The following is a 26,320-nucleotide window of genomic DNA, read 5'->3' as shown; positions in this document are numbered from 1 at the left end:
GGCACACTCCTACTTATCCATCAAGACCCATCTCTAATAATTCTTCTTCCAGGCAGCCTTCCTTGATGCCTAGACCAGGTTAGAGGCCCTGTTCTGGGCCCCTTGCCCCAGAGTTCTGTCATTATTGGGTCAGTGTTGGCCTCGCATGACTCTAGGGAGGCTCTGGCAGCAGAGGAATAGGAGGCTGCTGAGCTGTGAGCTTTAGGGAGAATCATTTGCCTCCAAGTAGACTTAGCTGTGGCTACCACACCAGCTTAGAAGCCCTGGTGTTGATTGGGTTGCCCCAAGCCCAGCCACCCACCTGGTTCAGGTAGGGAAGCTTGGAGCTGGGGCGAGGGAGGGGTGGTTGCAGAGGGCCCAGTTACAGAGGAGGGCAGAGGCTGCTGGCTGGATTCTCACCTGAGGAAGATACCACAACTGGCTTGGCTCCTCAGTCCCACCTCTAGCCTTTGCTCAGAATGTTCTGCTCCACAGAACACTCTCCGTCTTTCCCAGAATTCACATCCAGCCTGTGGACCTCTCAGTCCCTTATCTTCTTCTCTAGGTCTGACAGGCACCAGGACCCTATCTTGGAAAGGGAGAAGGTTATAGAGAAGGGGGTTCATCACTCATTGATTCAACATATATTAAGCACCTGCTGTGTGCCAGGGATTGTGCAGGTGGTAACCGAGGAGGACAATTGAGGGGCTTGCTCTTCCAGCAGTTATATTCTAATGGGAGCTAGGCAGGAGCTGCTTCAAAGCCAGTGATCATGTCTGGGCTGAGACCTAAATCAGTTGGGTCCCCAAAAGTGGGGTCTGCAAAGTGGTCCCAGTGCAACAAGTGCAGAAGTCCTGAGGGAGAATGAGGATATCCTGTTCTAGGCAGCAAGGAAGCCATTGAGGCTGGAGATGAGAGAGTTGGGGAAGAGGGAGAGTAGAAGTTGGGGGAAACCAGAATACCCGCCAGGGTCCTCACTCACTGTGAGTGAGATGCATATGATGCATGCAATGAGAGGGTCATAAATGGGGTTAGGTGGACAGTGATGGGGCCTGATTTAATGTTTAATGCCACAGGAATAAGGGCATAAGTTAGGACATCAGTAAGGAGGCTAGTATGGAGATGAGGGTAATGTGGCTTTGGGATGGTAGAGCTGGCAAAACTTGGTGACCACCTAGTTGTGTGTCTTGAGACTCAAGGAGGTATCTTTAGTCCAGGATGACCCGGGGTCTGCAGCCCAGGGGATCATGTGAATGATGGGGTCATGGTGAAAATGAGGGAGCCTCACCCTCTGACCCCTCTCCATAGTGCCAGCACTGGTTATTACTGACCAGACCTTGGCACCCCCTGCCCCAATGGCCATGGTCCTATCATCTTCAGGGCCTATGGGAGTGGGGCAACAGGGAACTGCTCCCAAGAACAGGGCCACCCTTTGAGAAGCCCATGGGCATCTGAGGCTGCAAGGCTGACAAGACATTCAGACTGTGGCCAGAGTCCAAGGCAGCCCAGGCTGTCCTGATCCGTACCCTACCCCCACTTAACCCGTGGCTCTGGACTCCTGCCTGTCCTTGCCCTGGCAGAAGGGTCTCTATTGTCTCCCATACTGGGCCTGCACCAGATTGGTCCTCAGCAGCCCCTCTGCTGGGGCCTGGGATGGAGGTGAGGGAGGCAGGGGTTTTGAAAGGGGGTCACTGGGCCAGGGTCTGAGGTGGGAGATAGTTGGACCTTAAGGGAGGAGGGTATTCCAACCACGAATGTGTTTCACTAAAAGAATATAGGAGGGGCAGGCCAAGATGCTGAGTAGATTCATTGAGAGTCACTGCAGAGAGGCTGGAAACGGTCAGCCGTTGACCAAGAGGAAGAAAGGAAGGAAGAGAGGGAGGGAAGGAGGGAGGAAGGAAGAGAAGGAGGGAGGGAGGAAGGAAGGGGCAGGATAGAGGTCTTGGGACCAGCCAGGGATGACCAGGGTATTGACTGGCTCTCAGGACGGGGTGTGTGAAGGATCAAGACCTCCAGTCTCCAAACATGCTGGTCACCCTATTCCAGAGTGACACATCGTACCAGAATATTACTGGTTGTCAAATCTTTGCCCACTCTATCCGCCCCCGATTCCATGCACAGAGAGTCTGTGTCCTCTCTGGATCCCCGGTTTGCGTGGGGTGGGAGTGGTAGAGGGACATGAGGTCCCAACACCCCTTCCGGTCTTCAGGGGAACTAACCGATGGGCTGGCACAGGATGGAGGCTCAAGCCCTCTCTTAACCCGGCGAGCAAACTGTTTAGTCGGCGGGTGTGTGTGTGTGTGTGTGTGTGTGTGTGTGTGTGTGCGCGCGCGTGCACGGGGCGGTGGGTGATACTACACTCCAGACCCTGAAACAGGCAGACTGAACTCTCACTGGGAAGCGAAACACGCTGACCTGGCCCCTTCCCGGGCAGACAGCAGGTGGACCCTGGGCCAGTGTAGCTTGAACCCAGATGCCCTCGGGGCAGGGTGCAAAGAACCGACTTGGGAGTTGCCCAAAGGTCCTGGTCAGTCTCCTTATGCTCAAGAACAGCCTGGGATTCACTTCTCCCCTTCTTCCTCTTGCTTTGACCCGGGTAGTTCAGTAGCGGCGAGCATTGGACCCTGAATTCCCATTCAGCCCGGCGCATTCTAGATCCCTCGTCAAGGAGGCGCCAGGAATCGGGGATGAGGGCTGCGCTGCGTGGACTCAGGGTACCGAGGGCTGGGCTGGGTACCCAGCAGACGCGAGCTGGGTCTGATCAGCTGAGAGCGTGCGCGAAAGCCAGGCTGAGCCTCGGTACATCGATGCGCTCGGCGTGCAGCGCGGTTAAGGGAGTTGGCCAGGGATGAGTAGGGGCTGGGCGGCGAACTCCGACTGGGAAGGAGAGTTCCTATTGGCAGGCCGTTTGCAGAAGGCGGGTCCTGATTGGTCCGGCCTCTGTGAAGGCTGCGAGCGGCGGGGTTAAGCGCGTCGCCGCTGCCAGGGCCTAGGCGCGAGACCCCAGAGCTGAATCCGCGCCTCGGACCTGGAGCTGTGGTCACTGCCATGGGCCTCCGCCTCTGCCCTTACAGCGCCGCCCTGCTCCCGAGTGGCCTCCTGTTACTCCTTATGCTCACAGATCTGGCACTCTCGGCTGGACGTCCGCCACCGGTGGTGCTGGGTGAGGCGCGCGTCCAGTCGTGGGTCCGTTCGCTCGTGCGTCCGGCTGGATGGGGTGCGGGCGGGGCTGTCTGCATCTGCTCTAAGCACGGGGTGAGGGAGCGTATGATTGTTTTGTCATCTGGGTCGGCCCGTCCACTTCCTGCTATGCTGGGCGCGGTTGCGGTCAAACTCTCGTCACCTTACCCTATAGAATATGGGGGTAAGTGGGAGGGTTACCACCCGTTTGCGCATCGGTACGCCTGTTCATCTCATTCCCAATCCTCGCCTCATCCCCATTTTTTAGCTGGAAAGACCGAGGCTCTTTGGCCCCACTCCTGAGGGCCGGTAGGAGGTAGGGTGGCTTCGGAGTTGGACCCCAGGGGCCTCGGCGTTGACTTGGGCTTGGCTTGGACGCTGTCTCCCTCCACCCTTCCAGCCCGACACGTTTCAGAGGGCATTACTGAAAGGGAGCTCTTTGGGGAAGGATTGCTCTCCTAACCTGCCACCAGGGCTCTCCCCTAACTTACCAAATATGTGGCATTGGGCCTGAGGAAGGAGGCCCAAGGGAATCTGAGGATGGCTATAGACAGAGGGAGGGGTTGAGACAATGGCTATGAACAGATGTCATACTGTACCCTTACTCCTGCCAGACCTACTTGGACTACGCTATGTTGGGGCTAGGCAACCTCCCCTGCCTACCTCCTCCTTGCTGCTGGCCCAGGCAACTGTCCAGGAGCCAGTAGTATTTCTTTGTGGTGGGTGTGGCAGGGATGAGACCTCTCTGTCTTGGGGTCTTTGGGTGCCTCATTCAGGCCATCACTCCCACGAAGAGCTAGTGTGTTCGTGGCCATCCAGGGCTCCTAAAAGCAGAGGCATGCCGAGGTATACGTTACATACTGAGTCTGCTGCAGCATGACCCCCATGCTCTTTCTGCTGGGAGTATTTTAATGGGAATGATGCAGATCACAGAAGGGTAGGGTTAGCAGGCAGTGTGATCCCAGGGGTCCTCCACCAGGAGCTCTGGGCCAGGAAATGCTCCCAGGGAATGCTGGGCCCAGGTTCACCATGGAGTTTGGGCAGATTTGGCCTTGCCTTCCCTAAGCTTGCAGGATGATTCCCAGAGGTGAGGTCTGTGCTGGGCAGGCATAGAGAATCCACTGACCCAGTCAGGAAAGGTTTCCTGGAGTACGCAGCTGGAGCTGAGTCCAGGAGAGAGTTCCAGGCAGAAGGAACTACGTATCAGAGGGAGGGAGCTAAGCAGTCCAGGCTCTCTGGAATGGAGTGGGGGAAGGAGTAGATGGTGCAGGGCTCGTGACTGGTTGGGTCATCTGGACTTTGTCTTGGGGGCCTGCAGGGAGCCTTGTGTGGACCTAAGGAGTACTGAATATGAAGGGTGTGGCATTGGGAAGTGTGTGGTCTCTGACCGGACTGGTCCTAGGCCTTTTCACCTGTATTGGTGCTAAATGCACTCATTAATTCATTCAGTTCTTAGTTATCCTAGATCACAGCAGAGGAGCCTCGGGTTGTACCTAGAGGCACTGAGCAACTGGAATCGTAACCTGCCCAGCTTCTCAGAGAATGAGGCTATTGGCATTAATCCTGGGAAACCCCATGGTGGACAGCAGACAAGCTGTTCCTGGACACAGAGCAGGGACCTAACCTTGGCCATCAGAGGATCAGCATCCAAGGGTGACCAGTCTCTGTGGGTGGGACTCAAATTGGTGGTAGAGGAAGCAGAGGCCAGAGAAGGGATACTGAAGGCCCTGGGTGGGGGAAGGGACTATAGCAAGCTATTTCCACCTCTCCCAGCCTCAGTTTCCTTATCTGTAAAGTAGGCATAATAAGGATATTCTTCCCAGTGTTACTTGAGGTGAAAGGCATGTGGATGGCTCTTATCTAGTTCTAGGCACAGAGGGACCCAGGAAGTGACCATTGGTATTTTTAGAGGCCACACAGCCTGGCCAGGCAAAGGGTATCCAGGCAAAGCAGATCAGATGACTTCCTCTTTCAGCTATTTCCTCTCTGGTGGAAACAGTGACCAAGGTTTCTTCACTGCCCTGTCTAGTCCACAAGCATCTCATCTAGAGGCTGTCATGCTGAGGACTCCCCACTTCTGCACCACATCATGAAGGGAGGTGAATGCAGGTGCCACACCTCCCTCCCATGGCTGCACTGAGGACACAGTGGGATGGTGCACAAGGAGAGCTTGTCCTCTGCAGGGCTGTGTTCACAGCTGGAGGCCAGCGAATGCCCCAGAGAGCCAAACACTGGATCCTAAATGGGGTTTGGAAGGTGTCAAGAGAATGGCATGCGGGAGGAGGTGAGGCCTGAAAAGTCACTGGGAGTCAATGGACTGTGAAGGGCCTTGAATGTTAGGCAGTGAAGCAAGGGGGGAGCAGGGGATGGGTTTGAGTGTCACAAGGGCCCCAGGCCTCTGTATAGACTGAATAAGTAGAGTGAAGTCATCCTTGGAGCCTGGTCACACCCACCCCCATTGGGCTGTAGCTGGAATGGTATGTTGCTTCAAGAGAGTCATTTCCAACACAGGTGTGCTAAGATGCTAGGGCCCTCCCGGTGAGGTGCACTCTGGAACCTTTAGAAGGGTTTAGCATCTGGGCTCTGGCCTTTAGCAAGCCCTGAGGACCTCAGTAGGCTGGCAGGTGCCTGCTTCTCTCAACTGTTTCTGTTCATTGCCCCCCTCCAGAGCCTATCCTGGAGTGCCTTCTTTGGATTTATTTTTGGCTGGTTAAGTGGCCCAGTGCTCTGTCCTGTTTCCCAATCCTTCTTTCAGAGTATACAAGACCCTGCCTATGAAGCCGAAACCACCGTCTGTACCCCGACACTGAATTAAATCTCGGAGACAGAGTTTTGGGTGAAGTAGAGAGGAATAGCTTTATTGCTTTGCCAGGCAAAGGGGGCCACAGCAGGCTAATGCCCTCAAAACTGTGTGTCCCAACTTGGAGAGGGTAGTGAGAAGTTTGATAGTAATGGTTCAAGAGGGTGTGATCAGCTCATGGACATTCTTCTGATCGGTTGGTGGTGAGGTGAGTGGGAGTCAACATCATCAACCTTCTGGTTCCAGCGTGTCTGGGGTCTGCAGCATACCGGTGGGGGTTTCAGTATCTGCAAAACAGCTCAAAGATACTGTTGTGTGTGTGTATCCCTTGATGGGGAACCAGGACCTTGCCCCAAGGCTGCACTATGGTTTCTCTATGACTGTTTCTCCTTTGTCTTGCATCCCCTCCCTTCCCTAATTAACAACTGCATGAATCTGCCAGTTGGAACTCAGGAAAGGTCATGGAGGCTGAATGAAGCCTATTTCCTGTAATCAGATAAATGGGGAACACAGAAAGGCTTTTGTGCCTAGGAGCCCCACAGATATCACCTACTCTGCAGCCTGGGATAGCCGTGGGTAGAAGGCCTTTGGGTTTCCAGCCTGCCAGGCCCAGGGTCTCATTCATGCTCTATGTCCCCCTTCAGTGCCCGGTGATTTGGGCAACCAGCTGGAGGCAAAGCTGGACAAGCCGACAGTCGTGCACTACCTCTGCTCCAAGAGGACAGACAGCTACTTCACACTCTGGCTGAACCTGGAACTGCTGCTGCCTGTCATCATTGACTGCTGGATTGACAATATCAGGTGGGGGCTGGGGCACAGGTGGGGCGCTGCTCGCTGACCCGGTCTAGAGACGCCTCCAGAGCCCATTTCTATCTCACCTGCGCCTCAAGAGGTCTCAGGCTCAGCGTCACTGACCTCTCTCCCTTCCCATTTCCTCTGTCTGGTCCACGCCACCTTGGCACTCTCCCAGACAGAACTTTCTTCCCTTTCCTGCTGCTCCTGTCCCTACCCTCTCCAGTGCCTTAGGCCCTATTTGTGGTTTCTATGCTCCAGCCCCTATTCACAGCCTCGCCTTGGCCCCCACCCTTTCCCTTGCCTCTGACTTGGCCACACCTGCCCCCTCCAGCTGCTTGGGGATTCCTTTCCACTTGCTGTTCTTTCAGCCTGGAATCACCCTTTACACCCTTTGCCTGATAAACTCCCTCCCATTCACTCTTTAAAACCCAAGCCTGCTTTCTTTGTGAAGTCTCCCTGCCAATCCCCAGAGCTCTTTTTGTTTGTGTGTTAGTTTTTTATAAATTTATTTATTTAATTTTTGGCTGCGTTGCTCGCGTTGGGTCTTTGTTGCTGTGCATGAGCTTTCCCTAGTTGTGGCGAGCGGTGCGTGGGCTTCTCATTGCGGTGGCTTCTCTTGTTGCGGAGCACAGGCTCTAGGCACGTGGGCTTCAGTAGTTGTGGCACATGGGCTCAGTAGTTGTGGCTTGCGGGCTCTAGAGCACAGGCTCAGTAGTTGTGGCACACAGTCTTAGTTGCTCCACGGCATGTGGGGTCTTCCCGGCCCAGGGCTTGAACCCGTGTCCCCTGCATTGGCAGGCGGATTCTTAACCACTTTGCCACCAGGGAAGTCCATCTCCAGAGCTCTTAACCTCCCCTTCCCCCTGGGCACATGCCTGCTCCTCTAACCTGCATTCTCTGCCTGCCAAACATTGTTTCCTAGGATATTTCTTCCATAATAAGCTAATCATGTAATGAGACTTACTGCTTATTGAATGCAAACACTATACATTTTACATACTTTCTTTCATTGAGTCTTACAGCAATCTAGTGAAACAAGTGCTGTTTTTAGACCTGTTTTACAGATGAGGAAATCTGGAAGCTCAAAGAGGTTACAAAATTGCTTAGGGTCACTCAGCTAATAAGTGACAAACTAGAATTTGAACCCATAGTTGTGTGCCTCTGAACTAAGGTTCCCACCCACCCTGAGCTCCCTGAAGGCAGGGCCTGTGTCTCTTTTATCTTTAAAGCTGTAGGACCAGAAACACAATTGGTTTTCAATAAATATTTGAGCTGAATGGAGTCTTTCAAATTAAGATTGTTTTTTCCCCTGGAGACACACTAGCTGGTTCTAGCTGGTTCTCTGGGCACCCTGCCTTTCCCTGTTGTTTATGACCCCTGCTTTGTTGACTTTTTCCTCCTCCTTGTGTGATCAGGGTTATTTCTGGGATGTTGATCTGCATTTCTATTTTTGTTGCAGAAGCATGGTCTCAGGTATTGCCAGTTGGAGGTACAGGCTGATACTGAGAGGGGCTTATCTACTTTTGTTGGGCTCTGACCTGTTTAGACTTGCATCCAGCACAGAGTACTTCGGCTTTCTAGAACTTTGCTGAGTGGCCATTGGGATGATCTACAGATTGCCCTGGAGAGAGTGGGTCCCCAGGACTTTTATTTGGGCCAGTGTTGGGTATCTTGTCAGCTTTCTGTGGCTGATCTTTAAGGGTGGGTGGGACTCAGGACCACTGGGGACTGCAGGTCTAGCCTGTGTTTTCTCAGGCACATTTGCCTCCATAGTATCAAGGGAGGCCAGAGCAGGGTTCCTGGCCTGGCACAAGGCTTTCCTCCTGTCTTCCACCACCCTGTCCCCATCATGTCTCCAGGCCTTGCCCACCCACTCACGCAGCAGCCCCAGGTGCTCGGGGTTTCTCTGTCTGGTTCTGTTGTGTGTTGCATTCATCATCTCCTTTGCCCTGTGTTGTGTTATGGTGGGTGGCAGGAGCTGGATCCATGGAGATGGAGCAGTGGGAGCCTGCGAAGTTAGGCTGCCTGCCTTTTGGGGTCAAGTGTGATGTTCATGGCGGAGCCAGGCCTGGCAGCCAGATCCCTCTCTAACCATATCTAAGACCTGCATTAGACAGTATGGGTGACATTGAGAAGGGAATATTGCCTCACAGGGGTCCTGAAGTCAGTCTCTGGAGTGAGCCTTGGTGGGGTCCTCATTTGGATGTGGTTACTCTGATCTGTGCTTTACAAATTTGCTTTGTTACTTTTTGGTCTCCCCTATACATCTGACCAGACCTGAGGATGGGAAGGGAATATGGCTCAGGACACAAGACAGTATTGGGACACACCAACTTAGGTGTCACCTCTGGGTCACTGGCTCAATATCCCCTCCTGGCAGGCTGGTCTACAACCGAACGTCCCGCACCACCCAGTTTCCTGATGGTGTGGATATACGTGTCCCTGGCTTTGGGAAGACCTTCTCACTGGAGTTCCTGGACCCCAGCAAAAGCAGTGTGGGTGTGTAGCCCTTCCTCATGGCCCCCAGGGAATGGGGATGGAGGTTCTGATGGACTCCGAGAGTGGGAGGAGCCCTGTTGGTTTGAGTGGGGGTAGCCTGTGAACCATCTCTAATCAGTGTGGGCACAGAGCCCTATAGCACTCCTTCGGGGATCTCCCGGCTGTAGGTGTCACAGTCTCCTTGGCAGGCGTGGTGTGGGCAGCTGACAACGACTGTACTCTCTCTAATTCTATGGATTTATGTCTATAGGTTCCTATTTCCACACCATGGTGGAGAGCCTTGTGGGCTGGGGCTACACACGAGGTGAGGACGTCCGGGGGGCCCCCTATGACTGGCGCCGAGCTCCAAGTAAGTGGTTGCTCTCATTTCCTCCCTGAGGTCATGCGGGAGGGGGGTGGAGAGGAGGAGGTCACAGCCACCAAAGGCCCTGGGCCTTTCCCTTCTCCCGTGTCTCTGGCATCCAGCCCAGCCATCACAGGTCCTGTCCTTCCCCCACCCTCAGCCCAGGATTTCTGGGCCTCTGAGCCCTGGGGAGAGATAATGAGGCTGAGGAGGGGAAAAGGAGCTTCTTCTCCCTTCATGGAAATTGAGGGGAAACCAGACCCTCCCCACTTGGATTTTCACACGCTCCCCACCCACCTAGTCCTGGGTCTGGCCTGAGACACAGTCAGTGGTTCAGGCCCAAGGACCCTTCCTGCCTGACCCCTGCCTGGCTCTGGCCTGCAGATGAAAACGGGCCCTACTTCCTGGCCCTCCGCGAGATGATCGAGGAGATGCACCAGCTGTATGGGGGCCCCGTGGTGCTGGCTGCCCACAGTATGGGCAACATGTACACGCTCTACTTTCTGCAGCAGCAGCCACAGGCCTGGAAGGACAAGTATATCCATGCCTTTGTGGCACTGGGTCCGCCCTGGGGGGGCGTGGCCAAGACCCTGCGCGTCCTGGCCTCAGGTAAGACCCTGCCTGGCCCAGCATGGGGGGTGCTGGTATCAGATAGCACACTCTCTTTCCCTCTACAGTGGCCTCCTGGGCCACCCTCACGTCTCTTCTCTTGGGTCAGGACCCTTCCTTATCCAGAGTTGTATTCTTTTCCAAACATCTCTTTCCAAAAGAGAATATAACACTACTTCTAAATTCACCTCTCCAGCTGATGACTCTTGTTATCTGTGTAGGTTTCTTACAACATGTACACGGAGTGGCATAACCGTTGGTCATAGGGCACACGTGTACACACACACACACACACACACAGCTTGGTCCTGGCTGGCCTTACTTGGTTTGATCCAAAGTTCTCTGGAGGAGCCTTCTGCCTCTCTCTTACCCCCATCCTCACTTCTTCATCCCCACCTTCACCCCAGAGAAGGAAGGCTGGGCTACAGTTTCCTGTTTGTGAGTTACACCTCCCTCTGTGGCAGCGGGGAGCCTCTGTGGGCCACACAGAGAGGAAGCAGGTGCAGGTTTGTCTGGGCCTGCTTGCTTGGCAGTTGGGAAAACCACCTCCTTCCCTGTTCCTCCCCAATCCACCTGCCTTTTCAGGACTGTTAGAACATACCAGCTGTAGCCCCAGGGCTTTCCTCCCTCTGCTAGGACTGGATGTGAGCCAGGGCTGAACCAAGCATCTGATGAGCTTTCTTCCTCAAGTGACTGCCACTGCCTGACCTGCTTATCGGTCACCTGATCGTTGTGATCAGTCCTCTCCCAGTCGTCACCCTGGATTAGCTGGACAGTGAATCCAATTATAGTGAGGACTCATCACAGCTACCTACTCTGTCCAGCCTGGACCTGAAAGGAGAGATGTGGGCCCTTCTGAGTTTGAGACAGGTTACCATGGTGGAGTTCAGGTACTGGCCCTTTCAGAGCTTCCCCATGAGTCCCCTTAGAGCGGTGGTCCCCAACCTTTTTGGCACCAGGGAATGGTTTCGTGGAAGACAATTTTTCCACAGAGGGGGCGGTGGGCTTGGGAGGGGTGATGGTTCAGGTGGTAATGCGAGTGATGGGGAGCGGTAGGTAAATCATCACTCTCTAGCCCACTGCTCACCTCCTGCTGTGCAGCCCAGTTCCTAACAGGCCGCAGACTGGTAATGGTCCGTGGCCCGGGGGTTGGGGACCCCTGCCTTAGTTAGAGCTTTGCCTCAGATTCTGGGAGACTGCTGTCAGGCTCTGGCAATCTGGGAGTGGGGGTGGGACAGGATGGGTGGTAGTCGTGGACCCTTAGCTAGGGGTTCCCTTTCCTGAGGGCTCCTAGAGCCAGGCCCCAGCAGGCAGAGCTGAAGGCCTGCAGTCAGTGGTGGGGTGATGGGTGGCTGTGGGTCCTGAGCAGGGCAGAGGCCCCTGTTCCCAAGTTCCAGCTCATCCTCTGGCGATCTCACTGGCTGGTGGATGCGTTTGTGCTGTTGGCATTCCTATGTAAGAAAGACTGTCACTTTGTCAGCAGCCTCCCCTCCTGCCCTGTCTCCTGCAGGCCTGGCTGCCCAGGTCAGTGCCAGGCAGGTGGGTGGGATGAGACCAGGGCTGGCTGGATGTAGGTCTGAGCCTAGGAAGGGGAAAAATGTTTACATAGCTCAATGTAATGAAAGATTAAGAGGACTGTGACTGTGTCTTTGGGCTGCCCACCTGCTGATTCACCTGTGACAAGGTCAGTACCCACAGGCTGGGTGATAAGTGCTCTGGGGAAGGTATTGTTTTTACCATGAATCACCCTGTGGGTGTGAGCTGCCTAAATCCCTGGTGACAAAATGCAAAAGGAAAGAAACAAATCTTGGTCATGTGCTTCCTAGATAGAGCAAAAATACAGGGAAATAGGGGAGTTGTCACCGCGTTAACAGCATAGAGATGCCAGAGTGCTGGCCAGGCCCGGGCTGGGGGCTGGCAGGGGCCCTGGCGGTGAGCATGCTGCCCAGCTGGCTTGCATTCCCGAGCACAGACTGACTGGAGTCCTCTATCCGCAGGAGACAACAACCGGATCCCGGTCATTGGGCCTCTGAAGATCCGGGAGCAGCAGCGGTCTGCCGTCTCCACCAGCTGGCTGCTGCCCTACAACTATACCTGGTCACCCAAAAAGGTCTTCGTGCACACACCCACAGCCAACTACACGCTGCAGGACTATCGCCGCTTCTTCCAGGACATCGGCTTCGAAGACGGCTGGCTTATGCGGCAGGACACGGAGGGGCTGGTTGAAGCCATGGTGCCACCTGGCGTGCGACTGCACTGCCTCTACGGCACTGGTGTCCCTACGCCAGACTCCTTCTACTATGAAAGCTTCCCGGACCGTGACCCGAAAATCTGCTTTGGTGATGGTGACGGCACTGTGAACTTGCAGAGCGCCCTGCAGTGCCAGGCCTGGTGTGGCCGCCAGGAGCAAGAAGTGTCATTGCAGGCACTGCCGGGCACCGAGCACATCGCGATGCTGGCCAACGCCACTACCCTGGCCTATCTGAAACGCGTGCTCCTCGGGCCCTGATTCCTATGCTGGGCAGGGCTCTGGGATGGGCTGGCCACCACTGCTTCTCCTGGCCTGTGGGGCAACCATGGCCCATGAGTTGAGCAGTTTGTGACTGATCATCTAAGGCCCTGGATCTTGGGTTGTGAAGTGGGGAAATGCTGGGTTTTTTATCCTTCCTCTCTGGGAATGAGGAAGGAAGACATAGTCTGAAGTTACTTGAGGGACCCTTGGAAAGAATGCTGCTGATGGTGGAATTGTGACCTCAGGACTGGCTCCGCAGGTGGATTGGCTGGCACCTGGCCCCAATCCCCAGTGCTAGGGCCTTGTGTTCCTCCTACCCCTGTGGCCTTTTCACACTCGCCCACCAGGGCCTGGCTCCTCAGCTTTCTTGTGAGGGATGTTACTGAACTGTGGTCCCTAGGTTGGGCTCCCGGTCCCTAGGGTGTACCTTCTCACACATTGGCCACAAGTCAGCCTGCTACTGGCCACGGGTGGCTGGAGCTGCTGTCTTCGTGTGGCCTAGCTGCTCACACAGCCTGACTGTGGCTTTCTGGGGGCAGCCCGGTTCCCCCCTGCAGGCAGGGGTGGGTTGTTATGTTCTCCATGGTTCCCAGGCCCTGGGGCATTCACTCCTACCTCCCTTACTTCTAAGAACAGCCTAGCTCAGGGCTGGGCAGCAGATGGATCCCCAGTTCTCGGGGCTGTGTCCCAGGAGCCCTGATCTCCTTGGTTGGGCTGTTGCCCACAGTATTGATGCTGCCTCCCTTTGCCCTGGGGCTGTGGTTCAAGAATGAGAGCAGAGCCTGGTGCCATGCCCTTTAGGTACTCATGAGGAAAGAGGACTCAAGGAAGCAGCCAAGGCCAATCAGAGCCACCCTGAGCTGCCCTCTTGCTGACCCTCCACCACATTGCCACCCTGCCCAGGATCTCTCTAGCATTCACGTGGGCTGGCACAGGACTGAGAGGAGGTAGGACTCTTGCCCACTCTGCCCAGCACCCATCCCCACCAGGCAGCTCAGTGGTGTTTAGTCAGCAGGGACTTGCCCAGAAACTTGAGTGGGCCCCTGAGAGAGCCAGGTGCCTTAGGGGCCCCCTAGGGGTTTTCTTCCTGCTCCAGAGGTGCTGCATGGATCTCCCTGTGATAGCAGAGATGGAGGATGAGGATCTGCCTTGGTGGTCTCTAAGTGGGCAGTGCCTAAAGGCCAAGACTTGGGTCTAGCCTCTGGGGTGGAGCCCCAAAGCCACAGTCAGGCTGGACTGTGCTTCGCTCCTACAAGGTTTCTGTGAAGCAGAATTTTCTCTGTTGCATTCATAGCCAGCATCTGTCTCTCCCTTTGTTCCTGAGTGGTGGCCCCCACATGGGGCTCTGAGCAGGCTGTACCTCAATTCTGGCAATAAAAGTATTCTGGATGCTGTAAAGTGCCCTGGCCTAGCCTCTGCTCTGAGCATGAGAGGAAGGAGGCAGTGGAAGGGTGAGGGGGCTAGCGAGGCAGGTAACCAGAGGCTGGACCTTGACCTTGCTGGGGCCTTGATGGGTTCTCTCAGCACCAAAGCATGGCTCCTGTGCACCTCTTTGGGTTTTATCCTCCTTCCCCCTCTCCTGGGATCTAGTTCCCCTCCTAGGACTGAGAAGCAGGACCTGAAACATTCCTGTTGGAATGAAGCTCCTACCCACCACCCAACTCTGCCGCTCCTATGTGGTCAACAGGCCCCAAATGTCACCCCACAGCTGGGAGCCAAGGACAATCCTGACGGTCGTGCTGTCTGGACTGCTTCCCAGCCTTCTGTCCTCCCTCAGCTTGCAGGTCTCAGCATCCTTTGAATTTTTTTTAGGATGCTACCCTTCTACTTTGTTTCATCAGTTCATCTGCCCGCCATCTGTCCCTCTTTGGGAACAGAGTGAGACTGAGGAGGGAGGGAGAGAGACCAAGATGGGCAGAGATAGGGACTGAAAGACTGGGGACCAAATGGAGATGGATAAGGACAGAGGAACAAAGAGTGTGAGACAGGAAAACGTGTGTAAGGATGGAGACTAGGCCAGAAGTCTGTGGTGCAGAGCCCAGAGCTGGGGGCCAGTGGGGGTGGTGGAAGCCCCAGTTCCTGCCTCCTCCACAGAAGCCTGGCCAGCCGGGGTTTTAGGTGTCAATACACCGTGGGCCGCTAGAGGGTGCCCTGAATCTTCTCACTACACCAGTTATTGGCCAGACCTGGAAAAATGGGTGGCCCAGAGGGTTAGGATGCCTAGGAATACATAGGTCCAGCTGCATCGCTGGCCTTGGTAAAAAGGATGACAACGCGAAAGGGAGTAAACCCTTACCCCCAGATCCTGCCCAGCCTCTTAGTGCCCTGACACATACCCACTCATGGCCTTGCCGCCACCCTCTCACCCCTGATCTGTTTCAACCCCACTTCTACCCTCAGTTTCACAGCTCTACGTAGAGACAGGGTATGGAGTCAGAGCAGGCTTCAGGACCAGCAGACTGGAGTTCAAATCTGAGCTCTACCACTTCTAGCCAAGTAGCTTGGGGAGTCTCCTGACCTCCCGAAGCTTCGGTTTGCTCATCTTAAAAATGGGGATGGGGACTTCCCTGGTAGTGCAGTGGTTGAGAATCCGCCTGCCAATGCAGGGGACACCGGTTCGATCCCTGGTCCGGGAAGATCCCACATGCCGCGGAGCAACTAAGCCCATGTGCCACAACTTTTGAGCCTGCGCTCTAGAACCCACAAGCCACAACTACTGAGCCTGTGTGCCACAACTACTGAAGCCTGCATGCCTAGAACCACTAGAGAAGCCACTGCAATGAGAAGCCCGCACACCGCAACGAAGCGTAGCCCCTGCTTGCTGCAACTAGAGAAAGCCTGCGCACAGCAACAGAGCCCCAACACAGCCAAAAAAAAAAAAAGAAAAAAATGGGGATGAATAAGTGTACACTGTAGGGTGGTCCTGAGGATACACTGATGGTTTTGGAGAACATATGATTCAGTGCTTGGTTCATGGTGGCTGTCAGCTGGCAGGATGCTGTAACTGGGTGTGAGACAGTGAAGCCAGAGGTTCTGAGAGCTTGTAGGTCATGTATGCTGCTGATACAAGGACAAGTGGACTGCCTGTTACTGAGTGACACAAGTGTCCAGAGCCCTTCCTCTGCCAGGCCAGGGAGGCAGGAGGAACTGATCCAGGGGGCAAAGGGTCAGATTCTAATGACTCCAAATATACGCATGCAGACATACCTCAGAGATACTGTGAGTTCGGTTCCAGATCACCACAATAAAGTGAAGGTCGCAGTAAAGTGAGTCACATGAATTTTTTTTTGTTTTCTGGTACATCTAAAAGTTGTTTGCACTATAGTCTAGTGCAATAGCATTGTCTAAAAAAACAATGTACATGGGCTTCCCTGGTGGCACAGTGGTTGAGAGTCTGCCTGCCGATGCAGGGGACACGGGTTCGTGCCCTGGTCCGGGAAGATTCCACATGCCGCGAAGCGGCTGGGCCCGTGAGCCATGGCCGCTGAGCCTGCGCGTCCGGAGCCTGTGCTCCGCAACGGGAGAGGCCACAACAGTGAGAGGCCACACGTACAGCAAAAAAACAAAACAAAACAATGTACATACCTTCATTAAAAAATACTTTAGTGGACTTCCCTGGTGGCACGGTGGTTAAGAATCTGCCTGCCAATGCAGGAGACACGGGTTCGAGCCCTGGTCCGGGAAGATCCCACATGCCGCGGAGCAACTAAGCCCGTGCGCCACAACTACTGAGCCTGTGCTCTAGAGCCCATGTGCCACAACTGCTGAAGCCCGCGTGCCTAGAGCCCATGCTCCGCAACAAAAGAAGCCACCGCAATAAGCCCGCACAGCACAACGAAAAGTAGCCCCCGCTCGCCACAACTAGAGAAAGCCCGTGCACAGCAACGAAGACCCAACACAGCCGAAAATAAACAAAACAAAACAAAACTTTAGTGCAAAAAAATGCTAACCATCATCTGACAAAACAGCATTGCCACAAACCTTCTATTTATAAAAGATGCAACATCTGCAAATCACAGTAAGGCGCAGAGCAATAAGACATGTTATGCCTGTACTCTCATTCACACTTAGGGAAAGTATTCCAAGCAGAGAGCACAAGGAGGGCAGCACCAGTGAACGCTCTTCAAGGATCATCACCTCATGGAAGGGTTTTTAGGCAGAGGAGATACGAAGTCATTCCAATCTGTATTTTAGGAGCACCTCTTACCCTGTGGGGATGGGTTAGAGAGAGCAGGATAGGGATTGGGAGGCTACTATGGCTGGGGAGAAGAAAACCATGAGATGCAGGGCCTGGGGGAGCAGGAGGAGGAAGGGTTCAGGGTGCTGCCCATTTCCTGCTGGGTCACTACGTGGTGGGGAGCAGGGTTTTGTGTGTAGGCAGTCTGGAACCAGAGGATGTGTAGTTGTGAACACGTGTCTGGGGGAAATGACTGCATAGCCCAGAAGAGAATCATGGCTTGAGGTGTGGACAGGAAGCTAAAGGGTAGGGCTCAGCTTTCCATGAGATCAGGAGGCCGTAGACGGAGCCCCAGAGCTACCAGAGGAAAAGGAGCCCTAGAAGGAGATGGAGGAGGAGCAACCACAGGGAGAGGAAGAGGACAGGAGGGTGCAGCTCCAAGAGGGGTCAGGCAGGATGAGGACTGAAAACTGTCCTCAAGCCTGGGCCCCAGGTAGGCCTGGGGTTGGCTCTGGAAGCTCAGCGGTGTCCATGTGTCTGCAGGGACCTTAAAGGATGCACGGTGGTCGGAGCTGTGACTCGGAGGACGAATCCTGGGTCTGTCTCCCTAGGGTCTCCAGGCGGAGGGTTGGCTGTGAACGGGGTATGGAGGATGTTTAGAGCTCCTCGTGTGAGCTGTATGGGGTCCCCCGGGAGTGCGGCCCAGGCCAAGAGCCACAGAGGAACCGGGTGTGGGGGCACTTAGGGGTTCCCGCGGGAGCGTCCCCGTATTGAGTCCCTCGGAGGCCCCGAGAGACTCCAGGGTCGGGGAGCAGCCAATCAGTCGGCTAGTGGGGCTGGGCCCGGGTTGCGGCCCGCCGGGGGCTGGGACCTCACCTGCGGACCCCTGAGCGCGGCCGGCGGAATTCCAGAGGCCGCGGCGGCCCCCTGGGGCCCGGAAGCGCCGCCGCCCGCGAGCCCCGCGCGGAGCCAGGCGCCCTGTCCCGACGCAGCGCGCGCTGTCGCGATCCGGCGGCGGATGACGTGGCGGGGGCGGGGCCTGAGCGGTCGCGGCGGGGGCGGTGGCAGCGCAACCGAGCATCCCGGAGGCGCCGGGCCACCACGAGGTAACGGGCCGCGGGCGGGCGCGCCGAGGGAGCCGGGCCGTGGGAGCGGGGCCCGGGGAGCCGGGCCGAGGGAGCAGGGCCGCGGGAGCCGGGCTGGGGCCGCATTCTGCTGGGGCCGAACTCTCTGCGCCGCCGCTGCATGCGGGATGCGGTTCTCGTAACCCAGCACGGGGCAGGCGGGCCGCGGGCACGTGAGAGACGCTGCGAGTGAGCCCGTGCCCGAGGGCTACGCCGTGCGTGTGAGCGAGACCTTGAGCGTGAGGGGGACTCCAGGAGTGTAAGACTGAGCGTGTGAGGAGGACGCCGTGTGTGTGTGTCTGTGTGTGTCAGTCTGAGGGTGACTCTGAGTGTGCGAGACGCAGTGTGAGGGTGACGCTGTTAGTGTGACGGAGACTCGGTGTGTGTGTGAGAGAGACCCTAGTGTGGAGGTGACTCCATGAGTGTGAGAGGGACTGAGAGAGGAAGATTGTGAGAGACTGAGTGTGAGAGAGACCGCGGTCAGAGTGGCCCTGAGTGCGACCCTGTGAACGTGAAAGAGACCGTGTGAGATACTCCAGTGTGAGTCTGGTGCTGAGAAAGAACCTGTGCTGCGTTGGAGAGACTCTGAAAATGAGTAAAGGCCCGGGGGACGAGCCTGAGGATGTGAGCACCTGAGCAGAGCTTCCTGGGGCCGCGGGGAGACTGGCCTATTGGAGGGAGGACGGTGTGTGCTCCTGCTTCTATGGCTCTTCTTAGTGTCTTTACATCCTGTCATCTTGTTTGATCATCTCATGTCGTAAATGGAAGGCGATATTTGTGAAACATTAAGAGAATTCTTCACAGAGCACTGAGTGATCAGTCTGGGCACCACTTGTGTTATAGCCAGTGATAAGCAGGAATCAATATTTAATTTAACATTTGTTTTTGAGTACCTCTTGTGTGCACTGGACTGTGTGCTTGGTAAAAAGAATTCAGTCCCTGCCCTTGATGGGGAAGAAAAAGCACTACCGGGCTAGCAGAATGCTCAGCCATCTGGTGCTTATCTCTGAGAGCTGCTCCCTGATTTTGAAGATCTGGGAGGAGCAGACTTTTGAAAGCCTGTGAGAGCTTCCTGAGATCATTTTCAACTCTCTGTTCTTGTTGGGAGGCCCTTGAGGAAACGGCCCAGGCTGCCTACATTGCTGAGGTCCCACTGCGTGCTAATGGCTTTTGCTTCCCAACTTTGGTCTCAGATTGTCATTAAAAGTTCTTATATTTGATTTTCCTTTCCTGACAAATTTGTGGGAAACCACAAACCTGATATTCTCCTGTCTGCCTCCTTCCCTGTCTGACTGTGGACATATTTTTATTACAAACCAAAAATAAATAGCAGTTATGTGACTGATCTCTCTGGCATTTCTTGGTACACAGGAAATTTCCTGACTTCTGTCCTTTGTCCTTCCTGCTATAGCCTCCAGAATGTGTGGATACATTACTACAAAAGTGATGCAAGTGGTGCTCATGGGACCTGGGACAGAGGGAACAGCAGTTGTCTAGACATGCATGACTTGAAAGGACCAGGCTGGTTCTCAGACACGTGTTCAGTTACACCCCACTGTGGGTGTGATGGAACTTCTAAGTAATTGAGTGCTACCCCTGCTGGGCATGTAAAAATTAGATTTTACAAAAGGAAATATCGTCCTGCTGCTTACTAGGTTCATTTTTTGATAAGTTGCCTCTCTTTGTTGCAGAGATTAATTGGAGACACGTGGAGTTAGGCCTGGCTGTGGAGACTTCATTTTCTTCTTCGTACCTGACCATTTGTGATGAGGTGGCTTATGAAAGTGTGATGTTTGCTTATTTCCTCACAGGTGGATATTATTGCTCTGTTCTTCGTTAATTTTCTTGGATCTTTGCGAGTTGTAAACCGTTTTAGTTAGTTATTTGAGTACAATGTTAGTAAAGAGAATGGCTCACACATAATTAACAGTTATGTAACACTATAATTATTATATAAATAAATTATATATTTATTATATCTCTTAATAAAGAGTAATTGTGGTGGTTTATATTTAAAGATACTTGCAATGAGGAAGTAAAAATAGGAAACCAAAGCCATGGAAAAGACTAGATATCAAGTACTGTTGAAAAGTGAGGGTATCTGTTCACTGTGATTGGGAGCTGAATTTGATATTGAGTTTCCTGGTGTCCTAAGTGAAAAGACAAATGTAAAGAGTCACATAATTTAAGTTTAAGCATAAAAAAAGTAATACATTTTCATTGTAGAAATTTTGTAAAACTCAAAATATAAAAAAGAAAAAAGTCTTCTGTGTTTTCACCACATTTTTTTGGTGTCTTTCTCAACAAAGTTTTTTTTTCATAGTCATCAATTATAAAAGTTTTAGAATACAGCTTGTAAAATATTCTTTGTTTGAACTTTGAAAGAGACAATTTTTCTCCCTGAAAATTGCATATGATAGTTTCATGGTCAAATTTTCATGAGGAAATTTTAGTGGTCTGGTGAATTCCTTTATTATCTGCTGCACAGGAGCTTGGAAAATATGATGAAAACCTGTTAGAAAGCTGTGTTATGTCCTTACAAGTGGGGTTTAACACTAGTTTCTCAAGGCAGAAACTTACTTATAGGGTGTGTGGAATTGTTTAATGAACACTGTCTTCAACAGTGAGTTTAGAGACTTTTGTTTTGTTTTGTTTGCCATGCCGAGGGGCTTGTGGGATCTTAGTTCCCCAACCATGGATTGAACCTGGGCCCCCTGCAGTGGAAGCACAGATCCTAATCACTGGACCGCCAGGGAATTCCCAAGAGACTGTGTTTTCGAGAGAGGGAGACTAGACACACACATGCAAGGACACAAGGATATGTGTGGAGAAAGAAGTCAGCCAGGATGTTGAGGAAAATGGTGGGAGGAGAAGGGTGTTAGAGGCAAAGGACTCAGTATGAGCAAAGATGTGTTTTTCTGATGGGCTCTGGAAACCCTGGACTACTCCAGGTTCTGGAAACTGTAAGTAATTCAGTGTGGCTGGACCATGGGAGGGACCATATGCAGCAGAGGGTCTAGTGATAAGGCCCTGATAAGAAGGTTGGAATTGATCCTAAAGACCTTGGGCAGCACCTGAGGAAGGGTTTCTAACTGTGCTCTGACAGCAACCAACTCAGTAGATAGTAAGGTTGGTATTCTGTTGTGAAACTTGAGGAGCCAAAGCAGTTTTTCCCTGTTGGAAGGCTGTCTCCCTCCCCTGATCTGCCCCCATCTCCTGCATGGAGGTAAGCCCTATTGCAGGTGCCTTTTTTTGTTTGTTTTTCCCCTCAGAATTCACATCATTTTAGACAAGAACTGTGTTGGGACATTCCATTTTCAGGTGTTCTAGATCCTTGCTGATTTTATGTTTACTTGTTCTGTTGGTGACTGAGAGAGGTGTATTGAAGTCTCCAACTATAATCGTGGATGTCTGTTTTTCCTTTCAGATCTATCACTTTTTGCTTCATGTATTTTGAAGCTATGCTGTTGGGGGAAATACACATTTAGAATTTTCTTCTTGCTGAATTGACCTCTTTATCATTATATAATGTTCTCTTTTATCCCTAGCAATACTTCTTATTCTGAAGTTTCGTCGGATGTTAATATAGTTACTCCCCTTTGTTCTTTTTTTTTTTTTTTTTGCGGTACGCGGGCCCTAACTGTTGTGGCCTCTCCTGTTGCGGAGCCCAGGCTCCGGACGCGCAGACTCAGCGGCCATGGCTCACGGGCGCAGCCGCTCCGCGGCATGTGGGATCCTCGCGGACCGGGACGCGAACCCGTGTCCCCTGCATTGGCAGGTGGACTCTCAACCACTGCGCCACCAGGGAAGCCCTCCCCCTTGGTTTTGATTAGTGTTTACATGTTTTTTCACCATCTTTTTACCTGTAACTTATGTCTTTATAGTTCAAGTGGGTTTCCTGTAGACTGCATATTGGGTTTTGCATTTTTATCTAACCCAACAATGTCTGTCTTATAATTGGTGTGTTTAGATCATTTACATTTCATGTTATTATTGATATGGTTGGATTAAAATCTTCCACCTTGCTAGTTGTTTTCTGTTTTCTACTTATTTCATATGTTCTTTGCTTCTTTTTTCTACCTACTTTTGGATTGAGTATTTCTTATGATCTGTTTTATTTCCACTGTTGGCTTATTATTTATACCGTTTTTAACTTTCTGGTGTTTGCCCTAGTTTCACAATGTACATCTTTAATTAATCACAGTCTACCTTTAAATAATATTATATCAGTTTTCACATATAATATTATATAAGAACCTTACAGTAGTATAACTCCCAGTTCTTCTTTCTTATCTTTGTGCTATTGTTTTCATACACTTTACTTTTACCTATGCAATAAATTAACACTGCATTGCTACTATTTTTGCTTTAGGCTAGGCAGTTAGTTATATTCTAAGGCAATTAATAGAATCAAAAAAGTATATTTTTAAATATTTACCTCAGACCATTTGATATTGTCCTACAACTCTTAGATGCTCTGTTCTGGATTTTTTCACATTTTGACTTGTATGGTTTTCATTTCTCTGCTGAAATTCCACATATGTTCCTGCATGCTGACCAAATTTTCCATTAGAGCCTTTAATGTATTAATTATAGTTATTTTATTTATTTTTAAATTTATTTTATTGAAGTAAAGTTGATTTACAATGTTGTATTAATTTCTGCTGTACAGCAAAGTGATTCACATATAAATATATATATGTATATTATTTTTTTTTATAAATTTATTTATATTTGGCTGCGTTGGGTCTTTGTCGCTGCATGCGGGCTTTCTCTAGCTGTGGCGAGCAGGGGCTACTCTTCATTGTGGTGCGTGGACTTCTCATTGCAGTGGCTTCTCTTGTTGCGGAGCACAGGCTCTAGGCACACAGGCTTCAGTAGTTGTGGCACACGGGCTCAGTAGTTGCAGCTCGTGGGCTATAGAGCATAGGTTCAGTAGTTGTGGCGCACAGGCTTAGTTGCTCCGCAGCATGTGGGATCTTTTACAACCAGGGCTCGAACCCTTGTCCCCTGCATTGGCAGGTGGATTCTTAACCATTGCGCCACCAGGGAAGTCCCAGTCACAGTTATTTTAAATTCCCTGTCTGATAGTTCCAATATCTGGATCATCTCTAAGTCTTGTCCTATTGATTAATTTGCCTCTTAATAGTGGGTTGTTTTTATTGCTTTTTTTATGTTGCTTGTGATTTGTTATTGATTGTCAGATGTAATATGTGGAAAAGTAGAGATTGAGGTACATAGTCTTTATTCTGGGAAATGGGTACAACGTCTTCTTTTGCTAGCCTGTTAATGTGGGAGTTTGAGTCAGTTAGGAGGTGAGTTGGGTTTGGGTTTTGTTGTTGCTATGATTACCTTAGGTGCACCAGTGGCTCCAAATTCCTCTGGTGTTTCCTTGCCCTGAGGGTGGATTTTTCTGTGTTTATGCTCCACCCTCAGCATTAGGTCTTTGTACACCTGTGCCTCAGCACACAGTGTACCACAGCCTTGTTGCTGGGTGCTTGCTAACCTGGTGGTGGGGAGTAGAGGGGTTCTCTGTTGTCTTGGTTCAGCCTCAGCCTTAGGCAGGCCCTATTTCCCTGGGTCGGGGGGGTTGGATCTTTCTGGGTGAGCCTGCCATGTCTAATTGTCTGGACCAGAATTTCCTGCTCCTCCCTCAGGCAGAGAGGATTGTTCTATTTTTTCTTTCACCCTGTCCCAGCTGCCTTGGGAATGACAGTTTCCTCATTCCCCAGGTGTTTAAGATTTTTAGAGAAGGGAGCAGGTGGACCTTCATATTTTTCCCAGAGCAGTGACTGCTTTCCTTCTCCAGGCCAGCACTTCTGAGAGGCTTTCTCTGGCCTAGTAATTCTTGTGAGCACCCATTGAGGTCTCACTGGAGAAAACCCTCTAAGTGTCTACGGCTCTTGCTAACCCAAACTTGACCTTTAGTAATTCATTAAAAATTGTTCCCGAATTGAATTCTTCTTTCCTGCCTGTATGGTGGTTCCATTGTTCTCCCTCTGCCACAGGTAAGCCAGAACTTGCATCTCTCTGGGAGGTATCTGTTTTTCCTTAAATCTCAGTCTGGTTGGTTGGCCTGTAACCTCAGCTCTCTAATGATTTCAAGAAAAGTTACAATTCTGTAGATTATCTGCCTTTTTCTTGTCATTGGAGTCGGAGTGATGTTTTTCCCAGATTTCTACATCTTAAGTGAAAGTTAGAAGTCAAGGCAGTTACATTTCATACTATTTTTAAATTTTCCAGTGAAGTGAGTTTACCTCTTTTTCCCTCCCTGTGATATTGTGATTATTTATTTGGTCTTTGTCCACTGTTCCTGTCCCACAGCTCTTGTAATTTCCTAATAAGAGCCATAGAGGCATCTTTTTTTATAACATTTGTTTTGTTCCCAGTTCCTGAAATAGCTCCAGATCAGTGAAGGTTAAACGGATGTCTTTTGTTATTCATATAACCAGCCCCTTTCAACACACCTGAGTTTATGTTAATGAGGTGATTTTTTTTGAAAGCATCTAGATCCTCTAAGGATGGGGGTTGCTTGTCGCGGGAACCAACCCTGTGATTAGAGGGTTTGGAAGTTTTAGTCCAGGTCCGACCTCCTGGGAGGGGAGAGGGTCCGGAGATTGAATTAATCACCAGTGGTCAGTGATTTGATCAGTTATGCCTTTGTAATGAAGCCTCCATGAAGAACCCAAAAGGACAAGTTTTGGAGAGCTTCCCGTGCCTCTTCTCCATACCTTGCCCTCTGCACCTCTTCCATCTGGCTGTTCCTGAGTTATATCCTTTATAATGAACTAGTAATCTAGTAAGTAAACTGTTTTCCTGAGTTCTGTGGGCAGCTCTAGCAAATTAATTGAACCCGAGGAGGGGATAGTGGGAACTTCCGATTCATAGCCAGTTGGTCAGAAGCACAGGAAAAACCTGGACTTGCGATTTGGCATCTTAAGTTGGGTGGGGAGGGCTGTTTTGTAAGATTGAGCCCTTAACCTGAGGAATCTGTTGCTATTTCCAGGTAGGTGGTGTTAGAATTGATTAAATTGTAGCAGACACCAGATCTGCTGGGTGTTGCAGAATTGTTTGATAGAAAATGCACAGTCTGGTATCAGAAGTCCAAATAGAATACCTGGTATCCCCACCAGCTGGGGTCTGATGAATAGGGGGAGGCTGGAGTGACCACTGGGGCCAGGTTTCTCTGCTTGCCTCCATGTTGGGTTGAGTGGAAAAGGGCAACCCAAGTCTCTGTGCACTGACTTTTTTGTTTTTTAAAGGAATGTAAGGTGCAGTGCGGGGGGAACCCTTTCCCTCTACCCATTTTAGGTTCCTTGGCTGGGGCGTTGTAAATTAGACTGGCAAAAGACAGATTAACAAGAGAAAAACAATCAAGTTTATTAACGTGCATAGAGCATACACATGGAAGCACTCACTGATGGAGAGCCTGCACCTGACTCTTTTTTTTTTTTTTAATTTATTTTTGGCTGCGTTGGGTCTTTGTCGCTGAGTGCGGGCTTTCTCTAGTTGCAGCAAGCAGGGGCTACTCTTTGTTGCGTCGCGTGGGCTTCTCATTGCGGTGGCTTCTCTTGTTGTGGAGCACGGGCTCTAGGTGCACGGGCTTCAGTAGTTGTGGTACATGGGCTCAGTAGTTGTGACTTGTGGGCTCTAGAGCGCAGGCTAAGTAGTTGTGGTGCACGGGCTTAGTTGCTCCACGGCATGTGGGATCTTCCCAGACTAGGGCTCGAACCCGTGTCCCCTGCATTGGGAGGTGGATTCTTAACCAGTGCGCCACTAGGGAAGTCCCTGCACCTCACTCTATGTGAGACAGGCTCTTCAGGTGTTTCCTAGTTTTGTTTTCATGCATATCTGAGCTCACCTGACAGACACATGAAAACAGATATTTTCCCACGTGCCTGCATAGAGTCACCTTCATGGCTTGGTGCCAGGAGTGAAAGGAAAAGTGGTGCTGCCTTAAAGCCAGGCCTCATAATAAGCAGAAGTAGGCTGGCTCAACTCCTCTGGGAGTGAGGGGAAGGCTTATTAATGGCCCCAGAGGAGCTTTTTCACTTGGGCTCAGGTCTAGACTCTGGAGGGGTACTGGGACAGGTAAGGCAGGAGTTTTGAGTGGGGCCTGTGGAGATTGGAGTTTTCCCTGAGAACTACTCAGTCTTGAGTGGCTGTGGTTCACTTGCTCTGAGCTCCATGAGGCAAGATTCCAGCACATCCGTTGTTGTTGACTAGATGAGAAGGTTCTGGGAAGATGACGTACTGATCCCATTCTTATTCCTGGAAGTTACCTCTGTGACCTTAAAGGACT

At 51.8% G+C, this 26,320-nt stretch overlaps 2 protein-coding genes across 5 annotated transcripts in view; both read left to right on the top strand.

Moving 5' to 3' along the window:
- The first annotated feature begins 1,337 nt into the window (after positions 1 to 1,337).
- PLA2G15 (phospholipase A2 group XV) lies at positions 1,338 to 14,115 on the top strand. 2 transcript variants are annotated; one of them, XM_029200855.1, is made up of 6 exons: positions 1,338 to 3,142; positions 6,604 to 6,760; positions 9,135 to 9,253; positions 9,504 to 9,602; positions 10,106 to 10,205; positions 12,203 to 14,115. In XM_029200855.1, the coding sequence occupies exons 1-6, from the start codon at positions 3,028 to 3,030 to the stop codon at positions 12,429 to 12,431; spliced, it is 819 nt and encodes a 272-aa protein (XP_029056688.1). In that variant the 5' UTR covers positions 1,338 to 3,027; the 3' UTR covers positions 12,432 to 14,115. The 2 variants fall into 2 exon arrangements, with proteins under 2 accessions (XP_029056688.1, XP_029056681.1); XM_029200848.1 differs by having other exon boundaries at positions 1,343 to 3,142; positions 9,981 to 10,205.
- Positions 14,116 to 17,983: 3,868 nt separating this feature from the next.
- Positions 17,984 to 26,320, top strand: part of SLC7A6 (solute carrier family 7 member 6) — a 32,305-nt gene continuing 23,968 nt past the window's right edge. Inside the window, exons 1-2 of one of the 3 annotated variants that reach the window (XM_029201761.1) lie at positions 17,984 to 18,000; positions 19,710 to 19,829. The gene's annotated coding sequence lies outside the window, so the exon portion shown is untranslated. Of the gene's footprint in view, positions 18,001 to 18,051; positions 18,643 to 19,526; positions 19,830 to 26,320 lie in introns of those variants that run through there. The other 2 variants (XM_029201780.1, XM_029201772.1) reach the window with 2 other exon arrangements.

The sequence above is a fragment of the Monodon monoceros genome, unplaced genomic scaffold (assembly GCF_005190385.1).
Source record: "Monodon monoceros isolate NGI ecotype Baffin Bay Population unplaced genomic scaffold, NGI_Narwhal_1 Super_Scaffold_10, whole genome shotgun sequence".
NCBI classification, from domain to species: domain Eukaryota; kingdom Metazoa; phylum Chordata; class Mammalia; order Artiodactyla; family Monodontidae; genus Monodon; species Monodon monoceros.
The sequence above is the reverse complement of the archived record's forward strand: the minus strand, read 5'-3'. Positions and strand labels throughout refer to the sequence as shown.

What these genes read in the sequence shown, in the direction of transcription:
- PLA2G15 (XM_029200848.1), top strand. Translation starts at nt 3,028, where the DNA reads ATGGGCCTCCGCCTCTGCCCTTACAGCGCCGCCCTGCTCCCGAGTGGC. An exon ending in TCCGCCACCGGTGGTGCTGG is followed by an intron (nt 3,143 to 6,603) that starts GTGAGGCGCGCG and finishes GTCCCCCTTCAG; the next exon opens with TGCCCGGTGATTTGGGCAAC. An exon ending in TGCTGGATTGACAATATCAG is followed by an intron (nt 6,761 to 9,134) that starts GTGGGGGCTGGG and finishes CCCTCCTGGCAG; the next exon opens with GCTGGTCTACAACCGAACGT.